A 16,569-nucleotide genomic window follows, 5' to 3' on the forward strand; every position below is an offset into this window, starting at 1 on the left:
TACCCCAGGCTTAGGAGGGGAGAAGCCAGTCTGCATTCTTGCCACAGCCCCTTCTCCCATGTGTCTGGGTTGTCTCAGGTGGGAGTGGGTTAGTTGCTGACATGAACAGAATCAGGCAAGACTGATCAATCCCCAGCAGTCGGGCCAAATGGCCAGTTCACAGCTTTAGGAGGGCCAAAGACTAAGGCCAGAGCCCACTGGTGTGGACCACACTGGCAAGGTATGTGTAGTAGGTAGCACTGTTGTAGCTTTAATGAAGGCGTGTCTATAACAGAGAATACTTAGGGACACACAGGGACCTGGGGGGCATCTTTGCTGACTTCTCCTTGGCACAGCCCAGGGCCCTGATGCACACATATATATGTGGGATCCTGAAGCCCTTCTGGAATCCAGACCCAGTCCAGAGTGGTTGGGCCTTTGAGCCCTTCACACTCCAGAATTCATCTTGAAGGGCAACAGAATTCATCTTGAATCAGACTGTATCTGCCCATCCCTCTTGCCCACACACAAACTCCAGGTGATAGGAGAGGCCCCTTACACTGACCTTGGTGAGGGTGAGGGGGTGCTCTGTGGCCCCCATGTTGGAGAGACCTTAACAATGACTTACAGATCTACAAGCCATGTTGGGTCCCTGCAAGGTGGGGGACCCAAAGCCAACTCCCTGGTGGGCTCTCCACACCACTGGGCCCTGGCCAGGACCCCTGCCTCCTCCTGCTATCATCACTGAGCTCTAGCTTCCCACCCATACCTCCATCCCAGGAGGGGATGCTGGTGAGGACCTGCCTCACCATCCACTTCCTGTGGGACCTGCTGCATCAGCAGTGAAATGGAGCATTTGGAGCCCCCCATGTCCCCTCAGCTCTCTTCCGAGGCTCTGGGCACCCTGTCTTTTGGCCGGCAGGTCTGACCACTCTGTCACAGGCCTGAGGATTGCCAGCACAGTTTTTGCAGGGGGCAGGGCAGGCACGGTTATTCTCCATGTGTGGGCTGGCACCACCTGGGCCCTCATATGTCGGCACCCAGCTCTGCACACTGCTTGTCGGAGATGTGGGAGGCCAGAGAGTCTATGATGTCGAGCAGCAGCTGCTGGCTGAGGGACCGCAGTGTAGGCAACTTGGAGACCTGCGGGAGGTGACCAAAAGGCCAGAACAGAATGGAACTGGGTTCATGTGAGGGCTGGGTGGGCTCCAAAGATGGTGAGGAGAGGCCAGTGGGTAGGTGGTTCTGCTTGGCTATCCCCAGGGCCCACTGCTGCAGAAGATAGCCAGATTCCAGGCACCCTCCCCCCACCTGGCCGTGGCTGCTGCCGTGGGAGAGTGGGTCCTGAATATGGGGGGTGAGCCAGTGGGCCCTGACCTTGGTGAACTGGTGCACGATGATGTGCAGACAGTGCCGCTTCATGTCCAGTGCCTGAGTCTTGTCGGCTGCCTCCAGGATCTGGAATGGCAGGTTCGTTGAGGTGCTGCCCCACCTCTCCCCAACCCGCCCAGGTGCACGGAGGCCAGCAGGCACCAGGTGTGTTACCTGTAGCACATTCTGCACCGTCACATTCATCTCCAGGTTCTGCTTACAGTATGCTTGCAGTCGGTTGTTGTAAAAGCCATAGTAGTAGGGGGCCGCAAACAGGTAGCTGGGGGAGCTGGTTAAGGAGCTGTTGCCAAAGGTGCCATCCTCCCACTTACCACCCTCCTCCCCGGGGAGAGTGCACCTGGAGCCCCGGCCTGCCAGGGGCAGAGAAAACCTGAGACTGCATCTGCTCAGAACCAGGGGACCCGCCCCACCAGGAGGGTCTGGCATGGGCTTCAGTCCTGGCACTGGCTTGATCTCTACACAGATTCTGACCAAGATTCAAAGAATACCGCAGAATCCTCTTCCTAGGAAAATACTCATATGCATTTTTGCAGAACTGTCCACATCTCCCAGAGCCCTAAAGAGCATCCTTGCACCCCATGTTCAGACCCCCACTGCAGTGATGTGACCAGGAATCACTTTACATCCATCTGCTCACTTGTCACATAGAGCAATGACCGGCCCCTTACTCCCAAGCAGTCACGAGTCAACCCACCTGTCCCTCCTGGCTACAGACACCTCAGTGCTGGCAGACCAACTACTTCAGAGAACCCTAGGAGAGCACCAGGCACCAAGAAATCTATTGGGCTGCCCAAGGTGGGTGCTGGGACCCTCAGTGATAACCCTCGGGGTGAGGATGCAGCGAGTCCTCAGGAGGCATGTTGACCTCACCATAGTAGATGTAGCGTAGCATGGACTCAAAGGCTTGCCTACTGGGCACCATCTCTCCGATGGAGATGTTTACTTGCCCGTCCTCAGGCATGAAGGACCGGAACATGGCCTCAAAGTAGCTGCAGACAAGGCGGCAGAGGCCTGGCTCTCAGAAGATGCAGCCAGTGCCTGGGCCTACCCTGCCCAGCAGCTGCACCCCCACCCACCTGGAACGGGCGGCCAGAATGGCCTTGTGGGCTGGCCGAGGGTGCCCATCTAGCAGCAGCGTGATGTCACAGAACTCCGCGCCTGCCCCATCCAGGTATGCCTTCATGTCCTGGATCAGAGATGTGCCTGGAGGGGCATGGAGGGACCCTGAGCAGGTACCTCCTGCCCCTTAGTAGACCCTGCTTCTGACTTGGGCCTCAGGGCCCCAGGGCACTTCCTCCTGCACATCTGTCTATTTTGCCAGCCTGAATGAACCTCCTCCAGGCCAGAGACCTCATTTTGGCCCTTGAGGCACCACCAGGCCCTGTCCTCAACTCCAAACATAGCCCTCAGGCCCCTGTGCCCCCAGAGCCTGATCTCCGAAACTCAGCACACCCTGTGTGTCTGCTGTCACCCAGACCCAGTGGCAGTGCAGGCCCCAGGGATGAAGGAGCCTATGCCCTCCTTTCCCAGGCTTGGGGACACAGGGAGGCAGTGGGAGCATCTGAGGTCTGCAGACTGTGCTCACCCCTCACTGGACCCAAGACGTGTACGCCTAGAAGAGAAGCTTGGTGACTAATCACTGTGACCACATCAGAGGCTTTCAGACCTGATGTCATTCAGGGCAGGCACCCTTGCCAGAGCGGTGCCCCATGTTGCCTCCAGAAATGGGCTCAGGAGGTTCCTTACCCTCAGGCACACTGTGGAAAGCCCTGTGGGCTTGGTGTTCGTTCTTCCTTTAACTGAGCCTGAACTGCCTCCCTCTTTGCCCCTGTACTGCAGGAGCACCCTGGGGTCCTCTCTGCACCCACCCCTCCCACCACTGCCTGAGAGCCTAGCAGGTGATTCCCAAGTCTCGACCAAGATGAATGCCACTGATTAGCTACTGGCAGGGAAGGGACCAAGCTCCCTACCGATGTCCACAGGCTGGTCTGAGGGGGCGCGGGGCGGCGGCTGCTGCTTCCGCCGAACAATCTCCACAATCAGTGGGGATGAGAGGTGCTCGAACTCCTTCATCATGATCACCTGGTTGAAGTGGGACTCCTTCACCACGAAGTTCAGGCAGTGCTCCTGGGACAGACAGGCCAGGCAGGCGGGCGGGGTCAGGCCTCAGCCCCAACAGGGCACGGGGCAGGGCAAGGGGCTTGCAGCAGTGGGCGGGGTGGGCTGCGATGCACCTTCAGCTGGCCCAGCTGCAGCCTGGCAGCACTCTCGCACACGACCAGCACGTTCTGCAGGTCCACGGAGGCCTCAATGTACTGCCGACACAGCTGCTCCAGGCGGCACAGCTGGAAGCTCAGCGCCAACTTGTACACGTCCATGATGAGCAACACGTCCTCCACGTGGCCTGGACCCAAGAGCTCCCTGAGCCTTAGGGACATTGGGCAGGGGGAAGGGAGGACAGGGCCCTGGGCTCCCTCTGTAGACAAGTGTGGGTTGGGGCCACTAGGCAGTAACTGAACCATGCCTAGGTAAGCTCGGCCTCTGAGCCTCAGGCTACCCACCTGCAAGTAGGACTGCTCACACCCCACCCTGTTCCTGCTCCACCCCAGCCCAGGCAGACCTTTCCTCGGGTATTTGATCTTGTCGGTGTAGAGGAACTGCATGAGCACCTCGAAGGGCCGGGCCTCAGCCTCTCTGATGGCCACACGCAGCAGGGGCAGCCGGGCCCCAGCCCCAGCCACACCAGGGGCCTCCCTGGGAGCCAAGGCTGCCTCCTCCTCCAGCTTCTGTGGGAAGAGAAAGGGGAGTTTAAGGGGCACTCCATAAATGCTGCTGCCCAGGCAGGGCCTGACAGGGCAGCACCTCACCTGGGCCAGTCGCTCCTTCGCCTGTACTATCTTCCTGCGGAGCCAGCGACTTCGTGCTGTCACAATGGCCACGTGGCCCTGAACACACTCCTCCTTCTGCAGCAAGAATGACACCTTGGTGAAAGGGCATAAGACTCTCGCCCCAAGGGGCACAGGCCCAGCAGGCGAGGGGAGGGGCCTGGGGACTCCAGGTACCAAGCAGCAGCCAGCGTGCCTCTGGGTACAAAGGCCCCACTCCTCCGCACAGTGGGTGGGGCTGGGCACGTGAAGGGCACCCACCTCACCCAGCACAAACTCCACGTCACAGAACTGGCGGCTCTCCCACAGCCGCCCATAGTCTTCATGAAGTGTGCACTTGGGGTAACAGGAGAACTGCAGGAGGAGACCCGGGTGTTACCAAGTAAAGACACTGTCATCCTGGCTTTGCCCCTCCAGGCCACGGGTGCCTCTGAGGCCCCAATGCCAAGCTCAGCTCAGCCCGGCTCCCTCCACTGACCCAGGTGGCTCCCAGACCTCTACTGGCTCTGCTATGAGCACCCACCATACTTGCCCAACTGCACCCTGCACTGAGGCTCCTAACTGCCTCAGCATAGGGTCCTCCTCTCCACCCCAGGTGCCAGACTCCTCAGAAAGGCTGCCATCCCACCAGGTACAGTCCTGGCTCTGGACACCCTTGGACAAGCTCCACCCCTACCAACAGGGTCTATTTCCATCATCAGGGCTTGTTCACCCTGGCTGGCCCCACTGCAGAGTCAGTTCATGAGATAGCCACCTGTTCCACAAGTCCGTGAGCCCCACCTGGAACCTGTACATCTCCCCACTGCGGATATTGTTGTCCACGGTGCCCCCGAAGATGTACATGGCATCCGAGATCACAGCAGCCGCATGGAAGAGCCTTCCGCTGGGCAGCTGGGTGGAGAGGGGGGCAAGTCAGCAGGGTGGGAAAGGGCGCGGCTGGGTCTCCAGCAGGGGGCTGGCTGAGGCCTGGAGTGGGCCATATTGTAGCCAAGGACATGGCACCACTGGCCTTGAAAGAGGGGCTGGAGCAGGCCCTGGGACACATACGTAGGCACAAGGCAGGAGGCAGGGCCTGTGTAGGTAAACAGAGCCACAGAGTGGATACAGCAGGTGCTCAGTCTCACATGCTGCACATGGCCCAGCCAGCAGGGCATGTCTGTGTGACCCAACATGTACCTCTCTGAGCCTCAGTTTCCCTACTTTTGAGATGGGCTGATCACAGGCCCGGCTTCAGAGGGTGAGGGAGCGGTAACAAGGGTATCGGCCCTCACCTCTGAGGCTGGTGGGGAAGGCTGCTTGGTGTTGGTGGTGCCAAAGTCCAGGCCAAACACATCCCTGGACTTCTTAAAGCCACCCCGATCCTCAGAGGACAGGGCAGGCACCTCCTCAGAAGCAGCTGCTCGTTCTGGCACCTCGGCCCCACCAACCTGGTGGGAGACGTGGGGGTGCAACCAGTCAACAAGAGCCAGGCAGGCACCAGAGACTGCTCGCCACCCCCACCTAGAGTGCTGTGGGGACAGGTTGGGGGCAGGGAAGAGCCACAGGATGAGGGCTGAGTTGGGAGCCAGAAGAACATCCTCAGCACAATGCAAACATGGTGGGAAGTAGAATCTTACAAGCCCACAGGCTGCAAGATGGAGAACAGGCAAAGAGGCCCAGGACCCAGGGTCGGGCCAGGGTGGGTGTCCAGGCCTGAGGGCATCCTGGCCTTACTCCTTCCTGCCGTCTGTCTGGAGCCCCAGGAGCACCCTGAGGCTGTGAGCAGGTGGGAGCAGGTGGGTCAGGAACACACCCCAGGCCACAGGCCCTGGGTCCCCTCAGCAACACCTGGCAGTGCTCACTTCGCTGTCCGAACTGGGCTGGACAACCTCCCAGGTCTGGAAGTCCACATCATAGCAGTGTAGCTCATTGGGCAGAGTGTTGTCGGCTGCGCCCCCAAACACGTAGAGGTGGCGGTCAAAGGCCACCATGGTGTGCCCATAGCGCCGCTGAGGGGGTGGCGGGGAGCCCCGGAGCAGGTGCTCAGTGGGGATGCGTGTCCACCTGGAAGTACATGACAAGGAACCAGTGCCAGGCAGAGGCTTCTGCTCCCCTGTGTTCTCCACCTGGCGCTGAGCCCCCCCCCCCCCATAAGGCCTAGTCTGCGAAGTGCCCTGCAACCTCTAGGAGACCTTCCCGGGCCGAGGGAGGGTCTACAGTGCATGTGCCCAGTGTCCCTTGTCACATCCTGCTTGGAACCAGCTCTTCCCACCTCTTTGTGTGGGGGAACAAAGGGTGCAAGCATGAGGCTGGGTGGGAGGCTGTCTGGGGGCTGGCGTGGGGCTGACCTGTGAGGATAGTGGCACCACCTGATGGAGGAGCAACCGGAGTCACTCAATACCCATGAGCTGCTGCTGGTAGCTGCGTCTCCCATGGTTTTCTTCCTACACCGTCCCCTTCACCCCAAGCTGCAGCTCTGCCCCACCTCTGGCCTGGGCCCCTCATCCTGCAGCCCTCTGCCCTCTAGATGCTCCTTCCTCAGCCTGCCCCACAGGTACCCCCAGGCCCCTGTGCAGCCCTCAGGCCCTGTGTCTTTCCCCAATACTGGCACCTCCCTGAGGGCCCCCTTGCAGATCAGCCACCTGGCCACCTGGCCAGAGCATGCATGTCTGTCCTAAACCCTCCCCAGTGTGGTTATACACTGCCTGCCCCAAGCCCTCTGTGACACCCACTGTCCTGAGGGCCAAGGCCAGGTGCAGCAGTGGGCCTGTGTGCAGTGTGGCTCTCCTCCCAGGCCTGGCCACCCCAACACAGGCGAACTGGACAGGCATCAGCAGGGCTTCCCCTGCCCAGGATGCCCAGCCTTCCTCCTTCCCAGCTGACACCCTGGCATCTAGGGCAGCTCCAAGTCCCCTCCCAAGCCTCCCTGACCTGCAGCTGTTTCCTCTCCTCTACTAACTCCCAGAGCCAATGCCTGGCCCTCACCTTAGTCCCCATCACAGGGGGCAAGGCTGGCCAACAGTCAAGGACAGCATAATCTGGAAGCTCTCAGGGCCCAGGCACCCCTCCAGTCTTCTGCCACCATATGGGATCTATGCGAGCCACATTTGTTACTGGTGGCACTGACCATGCCATTCTCAGGGCTGGGGTGTTCTTTACTCAAAGAGGGAGCCACCCAGGCCCAGTCTGCTCGAAGACACCACACACCCCACTCCAGGAGGGAGGGCAACTGGCCCTACTTTACTTTGGAGCTCAAAAGGATAGCTCCAGATGCAGGCGTGGGGTGCCGGCCAAGGGCTCCACCACCAGGGCACTCACATTTTGTCCTTGAATTCAAACTGGAAGAGGTTGTTGGTTATCTTGGCTCCACTCTGCCCTGAGAACACAAACATCTTGTCCCTGCACACGGCCACCGGGAAGTTGCAGCAGGATGGTGGGATCTCACCGCTCTGGACCACCTGTGGGGGCGGGAGGCAGCTCAGCTCGGGGCCCTCATAGGACCCAGCACACATGTCTGTGCTAACATCGCTGAGCTGGTGCTGCTTTTATTCCTGAAGTTTCTTCTGTAAATGAGGATTCATATTTCACTTTTTGCAGAATATAAAGCCCCACCTCACCCTCCTAAATGGAGGCTAAAATCATCACCAAAGGAGAAAGAAACCCCCCAAGAGAAAGACAATAGAGCGATCGAACAGATTGGTCTGGAAACAGCAGCCAGCAGGACAGCGGGGGGCCTGCTGTCCTTGCTATGTTCAGATAAGGATGGGTTATATCAGGACTGTATCAGTCACAGTTACACCAGAACCTGTGATAGGCTGCTACCCAAAGCATAGAGCCTTTAGTCACTAGGGAACTGACACTGGAACCGGAGTGAGGGCCAGGAATCATGGTGAGGGTCAGCGGGAAGGGTGAGGCAGAGGACAAGGCCGGGCTTTGGCAAAGGGAACAAAGCAGCCTCCATGCCAACCCACCCCAGTCCCTGAGCCCCTCACCTCCCTGCCTCCCCCCTGCCCTCTCTGAACCCTTCACATCCCTGCCTCCCCACAATCCCACCCCAGCCCCTCAGCCTCTTACCTCTTCCCAGCACGTGAGCTCTCGGTCCTGCAGGCCAATGGTCCACATGTCGTTCAACCTGCATGAGAACTAAGGGGTCAGGATGCCCACCACTGGGGCTGGCTGTCAGGCTGGGCCTGGGCGTGGCCAGGAGGGATGGCTCCAGGGAAGAACCACCTATCACTTGGGACTCTGACCAGAGGCCTCTGGGGCAGCCATGAAGCCGGAGCTTCAGTTGGGGGAGGGGGCTGTACACTGAGTCCCTGTTGTGCCAATCCCCTGCCCAGCCCAGGCAGGAAAAAGAGGCTTCATTCAAAGAAAGGCCTCATTCCCAACATCTAGGGCAGGGGACTGGGTCAGCTCCATGGCTGATCCCTGGGGTTAGAACCTCAGAGAGGCTCCGCCCACAGAAATTGTACTGTTTAGCTTCCATAATGCTGAAGTTTGGGGGAATGAGCACATGCTGCTTTTATAATCAGAAAAATGCAGCAAAGCCATTTTGCTGAAATAAGGAGGAAAATGCCTATGACATAGGAAAGAAGTCTGTTGCTCTCCGTAGGCGAGGGGCCAAGTCAGAGCCCTGCTGCTGCTACCCCCCTGCTCACTCGCCCCTTAGGATCATTCCTTGCTGTGGGCCAAGTATTCTCACCCCAGCAATTCAAGGGGCCACCTTTCCCACCCCAAGCTCAGATGACCCCCAGCTATTTGCTCTGGAGACCTGCACAACAGCTGTACAAACACGGGCCAGGCTTGACACCCCTCAGACGACCTGGGAGGGGCCTCAGGGGTGCCAGTCCTTTTGACCAATGTGGGGGCAGGGAGGGGGCTCCATTCAGTGGCCATCACCTTCATCCTGCCTATCTTCCTCTCCCCTCCCCCAACCCCCACCCACACACCCACCCTCCCGAGAAACCCCCAGCCTGAGCCCTCTGAGACCAAGAAGGCCTACTATGTGCCCTACTATGCACAGTGGGCCGATTAGAGGCGGAGTGCATGGGTCAGGCCACCACCTACCTGGCATTGCCATCATAGCCAGCAAAGATCCATAGCTTGTCACTGTACACTGTGGCACCATGGGCTGACCTGGCAACTGGCAACCTGGAGCATGAGGTAGAGGAGGGATGAGGCCACTCAATGCAGGCCTGAGCCTCACAGCCCCACAAGCTGGTCCAGTGGCCACAGCCCTGCAAATCCTGCCAGGCTCCAAGATTGCCGTGTCCACATCTGCTGACACTGGGACTCCAGAATATAGTCAACAGGATGAGGGGCTGAGCTCATGTGGCACCAGGTCACTGATGATGCATCACAGAAAACAGAGTCCTCTCCCAGGTGCTACCAAAATATCAACCAGGTGCTCGCAAGGCAGGACCATTGAAGGGCCCATCACAGGACATTTGGATCCCTCCTACCTCCCAAAAGGGGGCAATCTAAGAGCTGGGAGGAGGCTGCGAACAGGCGCAGCTGGGAGTCAGCACTAACTCCCAGCTCCCAGGCCTCTCTGAGCCTCAGGCTCTTCATCTGCAATGCTACAGGGCCAGAAAGCCCGCAGAGCAACCCCCAAAGGTTCCAGCAGTCTCTCACCGTCCTTCAATTTTCCACTCCGTCCACTGGCCAGTTGCAAACTTGTATTCAAAGAGGTCATTTTTATTCTTCAAGTTAGAATTGGAATAAATGTCCCCAGTGTAACCCCCTGGGTAAAGACAGAGAAACAGTCACAACCAAAGGCAGCATCTCAGAGACCTCAAACCCCAGAAGGTGAGGGCAGAATGTGGCCCCATTGAAAATGCATTCCAGAACTCCCTCCGCATACCTCGGAAGCCCCTACCGGGTGCCTGCCTCTGTGCTGGGCTCTGGGGACACAGAGATCAGCAGGACCCCATTCCCTGTCCCTGGCAGGGAGGGAAAGCCACCTTCCAGCCCAGTCACAGAGGCAGACCATTCCAACCCAAGGAGATCAGGCCAAGGGGTGGACAGAGAGCGCCAAGAGGCCAGCCGAGCACAGCATGTGGGTCCGAGGCTTGAAGGGAGGGCAGGGGAACCCTTGGCCTGGGAAGTGAGCGGCAGCTCACCAAAGACGAACATGCTGCTCCCATAGACCACGGCTGAGTGGTGGTAGCGGGGTGCTGGTGGGGTCCCAGTGGTGAAAGCCCTGGCAGGGTAACAAGAGGCAATGGTGTCAGTAATATTTTGAAGGTAATACTTGTATCATTAGAGAAACTTTTAAGAAAGTTGCCAATAAGGAAAAAAACAAAATAGCACTCAAATTTATGTATAAACCTTTGCCAGAAACCACTGTCCAGACCTGGAGGTCTCCCCTATATCTTCCTATGCATATTCTGCCTCTGAGAGGTTTTTTTAAATGGAATCATGTGGTAGATATAATAAGCTTTTTCAACTAAATAGTAGACTGTGAGTAGGTCTTCAAGCTACTCTAGACTCATGACCCCCATTCTCACAGCTGCACTGTATTCTGCAGCATGGGTGGTCCACGAATTTTACTTGTCAAATTAAAAACCCATTTAAAAAATAATAATAATAAAAAAATAAAAACAAAAACCCATTTATACTGCTTTCTGGGGGCTGCTCCTTTCCAGTGTTATACTTAAGCAATTTTTACAAAGAACTGTAAAGTCTTCAGAGTGATTTTTAAAATGTATTTGTAACTATTCGCCGTACTTTAAAGTGAAGTGTGAGAGAAACAACGTAGAAGTTGATGTGGCAATCCCAGTGCTACCCAGACCTCCTGGGCAGAGTGTGGGCCGCATGGGGTGATACCACCCTGGCATGCCAGGTTCAGCAGCTGTGGACCCTGAGACCCAACATCCTCCTATGTGAAAGGGGGGCAGTCAGACCCCACCCCAGGGGGCTGCTGGGAACTGAGTGGGCTGTGCACAGAGCTCCTGAAGAGAGCGTGGCACCCAAGGGGTACGGCGAATCTGGGCTTCTGCACAAGCAGATGGCAGAGCTTAGGAGGAAGCCCAGTATCACCTAACCCCAGGATCCATTTCTCATCTGTGAGCTGCTCCTGGTCAGGGGCTGGACTGCAGGGCACAAATATGCAGTGCTCAGAGAGGGCAGGTGTCCTGTCCAAGGCTACACAGCTGGGGAGCACCATCTGCCGGAAGGAGGCCAGGGTCCGCATGATGCCCACTGCCTGTGTGAAGTCTCCTGGCAGAGGATGGGCCCCATGGGGGGGGGGGGGAGAAGCCCCTTCAGCAGTAGAGTCAGTCCTAGAAGGACCCATCAACCGATGGCTCTCTATGTTGGCTCCAGTCCCTGGCCTGGGAGATAGGCTTGGTGACTGAAGGCTCTCCTGAGGCAGAATTTGAGGACCCACAACCCGATCAAACAGATCCCTAACTAACAGGATTCAGAATAATAAATCTCAGTCATGGACTGGGGAAAAAACCCAAGAGACAGAGGGGACACTGAGAGAGGCACTGGGCATGTTCGTGGTATGGGGAGGGAAGGGTGTTGTCTCCTCCTTGAAGCTTCTCTCTACCTTTCCAGGAACGTGACTCCACTGGCAATCAGGGCCCAACACAGTGCTACTGAGTTCTAGGAGAAAGAGCAGGGACCTGGAACTTAGGAGGCCACCTACCTGCACCAGGAGCAGTCCTTCACGTCGAACCGCAGGAGGTCGTTCAGCATCGTCTTCCTGAAAGACAGCCAGGGAGAGGCGGGCTCAGTCCTGGTCTGCTCTACAGGGCACTGCCCAGCCAAGACCCAGACGATGGGTACTGCAGCCCAGGGGATGGAGGAGTTGTTTTGGGAGACTTAGCCAGAGCCAGACGACCAGCTGATGCCCTAGAGACCAGCGAGGTGACTACAAAGGAAGCTCCTGAGCTGGTGCAGGCATAGGGGCTGCCTGATAGAGTCAGGACCAAAGCATGTTCCTAGCCACCCCACAGCTGACTTCAGGGCTCACACCTCACCCCAGGCTCCAGAATCCCCACTCGCATGTCTCAGTGCCCCCTTCTCTAAGGCTGTGCCACAAGGCAGACACTTGCCCACATCTCAGGGGAGGCCCCTTCCCTTCTCTCTGATCTTCCGGCCACCTCTTTATCACAAAGCCAATGTAGCAACTACATTTTAAAGATACAATAAAACAGGGTGATGAACACACAATGCAATATACAGATGATGTATTATAGAACTGTACACCTGAAACCTATATAATTTTATTAACCAATGTCACTCCAATAAATTCAATTTAAAAATAAACAACAAAAAAAGATACAATAAAACAGAAAATAAATCCACTGGCCATGATACCACCTAACAACCTGCATGTTACCACTCAGCCCTTATCACTAAGAAGAAAGAAGGGTTGGGTTGACAAACCCAACTGGAGCCCAGCATTCCCTGCACACCAGGCCAGATGAGGCCTGTGCCGGGTGCCCCCTGCACTGCCTAGCTCAGTCTCACCAGATGGTTGGGCTCTCCACTTCCATTTACAGAAGAGGAAACAGCCTGAGAGATAAAAGGACCTGAGGCCACACAGCCAGGGAGCTGGGAAGCAGAGGTGTGACAGTAATTACTCTCCTCTCCCTATTTGCCCCACCGCAACCCAGTGCCGAGCTATAGGCCATCTTTCTTTGTACTCACTTAGTCTAAAAAGTTATAACTAGATTGAGAAAAATTTGTATCCTGTTTCTTAGTGTCACACTGTAGCAAAAATATTTCTTTTTTTTAAAATATATTCTTATTGATTTTAGAGAGAGGAAGGGAGAGGGAGAAATAGAAACATCAATCATGAGTCATTGATTGACTGCCTCCTGAACACCCCCTGCTGGGGATTGAGCCCTCAACCCAGGCATGTTCCCTGACCAGAAATTGAACTGCGATCTTCTGGATCATGGGTTGATGCTCCACCACTGAGCCATGCCGGCCGGGCGTAGCAAAAATATTTCTGCTTGTTGCCCCACAGTTCCTGCTAGAGAACACTTCTGGGGATGTTCCCACCCACTGCCCTGTGCTGGACATCAGGCATCTTCTGGTTTGGGGGATTGTCATTAAGGTTCCAGTAAATGTCTTTATTTCATTCCTTCATGTGACAAACATCTGTTGAATCATCTGGGTACTGGGATACAGACCCAGCCCAGGAGGAGACAGGTAACAAACACCTGTGTGCTCTGGGACCAACAGAGCCAGAAAGAGGTACAGTAGGTCTTCCAGGTGGTCTGGGAAGGCCTCACTCACAGGTGATTCAGAGAAAGAACAGGAGGGTGAGCAGGAGGGAACAGCCAGTGCAAGGTCCTGAGCAGGATGCTTGGTACAATCGGAACACAGCAAGGCAGGGGTGTGGCCTAGTGGCAGTGCAGGGTGAAGGCAGAGGAGCGGTGGGGGCACAGTGACTCCCAAGAGGGCTGGGGCTTTTAATCAGAGAGGTGGGGAAACATCCCAGTGTTATAAGCCACGGAGGAAAATGCTCTGACTTGTATTTTCAAATGGATTCCTCTGGCTGTTCATGAGGAAGAGGCTGTAGGGGGGATGAGCTGGAAGCCAGGGGACCATGCCCAAGGAGACCATCTGCCCATTCTACAGGCCCTCATGGGATCCTGTCTATCCCATCAGCCCCAAATGAGCTTCCCCAGGGAGTCCTGCAGGACCAAGGCTGCAGTACCAATCAGAGGCCATCCCTTCCCAGGCTTTAGGCAGATTCTGTGGTTGAGAGGTGGGGACAGGACTCATGAACAGGATGGGCTGTGTGTAAACATCGCACCCTTCACACACGGAAACTTCTATGCTGAGCCCCTCACACCCTTGTGCTCACTCACCCTCAGGAGCACCCTGCAAAAGCAGCACACATGGCCGGCCCACATACAGAGAAGGAGACCAGAGTGCAGTTAGTGCTGTTAAGCCACCTCCCTGAGCCCAAAGCCACAAAGCTCCACCTTGAACTGAGCCCTGCCTGTCTAAGAGACCAAGCTTCAGCCCCACATCCAGCAGGCTCCCACCCTTCCAGATACCTGACAGGCATCCCTGGCCTTTCCTGAGCATTTCAACAAATGAAGGCGGGAAACCCTGTTCAGATCCAGAACCAGTGCTATTCTGCACTCTCCTCCCTCCAGACCATTGCCCACACTGATCTGCACACTCTTCCTCTTTTGCATGGCTCACTCTTACTCATCTCTCAGGTCATCAACCCTTCCATAAAGGCTTCCCTAACAGGACCAGACGCCCCTCTCCTGGTCCTGTGCCTGCTGCACCTGTGCCTACGCCAGTACCCGACATGGCCCAGCCCTCACTAAGACAGCTCTTTCCCTCTGGGGAGGTTTCACTCCTGGGAATGAGTCAGAGGGAAACATGCCAGGAGAAGGAAGTGACTGCACAAACCAAGGTTTTATCTTTCAGCAAAGGAAACCAGCCACAGCTTAACTGGGAGCAGTTCAGGGGATAGAGGTGGGATCACCAACAGAACATCTGGTCACTGCAAGGAGAGTTTTTTGCCAGGAATTTATAGCAATGTGGGAAAACCCTTACATAAAGTGAAAAATGTGGGAAATAAATAAAAACTGCCCTCCATACCTTCTCAGCTGCCATGTGAGCATGTGGATGAGGGCCAGAGAGGAGTGCAGGAAAGGAAAAGTGCCTGGCAGGGTGGCACCATGGCGAATGTGTTTCTCTCAAGGCTGTGTCCACTCATCAGAACAAGAGGGAAATTTCTGTGTCCTGAGAATATGCTACCCACCGGATGCTGTGCTGAGGGCCTTGAGTGCAAGGGACCTTACAGATAGGGAAGCTGAGGCTGAATGCTTAGCTAACATTTGTAAAGATAGCAGCAGAGCTGCAGAAGCCCAGTCCAAACCACCATGTTTGTTCCTCCCTTGTCCAAATACCCTGATGCTCAGACTCACTCACCCATTGTCTCCACCAAATACATAGATAGCATCCTTATAGGCCACCACTGTGTGCTTGCTGCGCCTGGAAAGAAGAGCAGGGTGGGTATCGGTGAGACCAGGACCCTCCTGGGGGTACCCAAGGAATGAGACCAAGCACTGGGGCTGCCACAGAAGTTGGTTAATACCTCTCAACAACCAAGATTAACAGAAACCCCTAAATTCCACCAGTACCCAAAAAACGCTGCATGTGGGGGACCCCTGTCACTGCCCTGGGACTCTCTGGATTCCTCATCCCACTGCAGAGCACCTGGGACCTCAGCTGGAGACCCACAAACACAACATAACTCTAGCGCCCTGCCCCTGGCCACCTCGCCCCGGGACTCCCTAAAAGCCCCCGCCACTGCCCTGGGCATCGTCCTGGACACCACCACTCCTCCCTCCATTACCAGAGCCCGCTCTAGGACACCATGCCCCAGCCTCGCCCCTGGAACCCACCATGAAACCCTCTCAGGCATCCCTCCACCCCCAAGATTCCTGAACCACGCCGTACCGGGCCCCCACGAACTCGTCGCAGGGCGGGAGCCGCCGCCAGCGATGCACTGTCTCAAAGGGCCCGAAGTTGAGCGTCAGGTACTCGACACTGTCCGAGCAGCTGTGGTCAAAGTCCACGCTCGGGGCTACCTTGGACCGCGCGCTGCCGGCCAGGGCCCCGGCCCCGATCGGGCCCCCCGAGCCGCCCGTCCCAGCCATCCCGGATCCACGCCGGATCAGTCACCGGGTCCTCGGGCCCTGCGGCCACCGCCCTGGGCCGCCCCGAGGGACTACATTTCCCGGCGAGCACTGGGCCGACGGCGCGGCACTTCCGCTAGCGCCGCGCTTAGGTCGGTCAGCGCTTCCGGACTAGCCTAGCGCTTGTCGTGGCCCAGGTGGCGGGAGCTGCACCTAGGACCCGAGGTTGCGGCAACTGCGCAACCTCTTCTGGGAAACAGTTCCCGCGGAGTGCGGGTTCCCGATCCCCCGTCGCGGGCGACTGTACTTTCCCCGCGCCTGCCCTGCCACACGCCGCCGAGAGATCGGCCGCAGTTCCCGGCATGTCTTGTCTGCGCGGGGCTCGGCCGTGATAGTCCGCCGCTCCCAGGATCCCTGGTGGACGGTTCCGAGCTCTCAGCAGCCTCCGCAGGCAGCCCAACTATCCCCTTACTGCTCGCGACCCCAGCCCGAACACACACACCCCACCCCCGGTCTACCCTCCACCTTCTTATTGGCTGAGAGGCAGCGTGGCGCAGAGGCTCTGCATTCTCATTTCTACTTAACAGCAAAGCCTCAGCTCCTTCATCTGCGAAATGTGGATTTGGGAAGCTCCGGCTGCCTTGAGAAGCATGAGGTCTGTCTCAGGACCCAGCTCCTGCAGCCCTAAGTGGGCAAATGCCCCCAAA

At 56.9% G+C, this 16,569-nt stretch overlaps 1 protein-coding gene across 1 annotated transcript; it reads right to left on the reverse strand.

Annotated features, from left to right (window-relative positions):
• Window positions 1–612: 612 nt before the first annotated feature.
• LZTR1 (leucine zipper like post translational regulator 1) lies at window positions 613–15,898 on the reverse strand. The gene is made up of 21 exons (XM_016204330.2): window positions 15,684–15,898; window positions 15,153–15,215; window positions 11,890–11,946; window positions 10,358–10,437; window positions 9,870–9,978; window positions 9,303–9,386; window positions 8,310–8,367; window positions 7,554–7,693; window positions 6,098–6,299; window positions 5,528–5,683; window positions 5,037–5,147; window positions 4,518–4,610; window positions 4,239–4,334; window positions 3,992–4,157; window positions 3,606–3,775; window positions 3,342–3,498; window positions 2,448–2,574; window positions 2,211–2,360; window positions 1,525–1,630; window positions 1,357–1,437; window positions 613–1,122 (listed from the first exon to the last, which is right to left on the reverse strand). The coding sequence occupies exons 1-21, from the start codon at window positions 15,881–15,883 to the stop codon at window positions 1,006–1,008; spliced, it is 2,523 nt and encodes an 840-aa protein (XP_016059816.1). The 5' UTR covers window positions 15,884–15,898; the 3' UTR covers window positions 613–1,005.
• Window positions 15,899–16,569: the final 671 nt, after the last annotated feature.

The sequence above is a fragment of the Miniopterus natalensis genome, chromosome 20 (assembly GCF_054644295.1).
Source record: "Miniopterus natalensis isolate mMinNat1 chromosome 20, mMinNat1.hap1, whole genome shotgun sequence".
Classification (NCBI taxonomy): Eukaryota; Metazoa; Chordata; class Mammalia; order Chiroptera; family Miniopteridae; genus Miniopterus; species Miniopterus natalensis.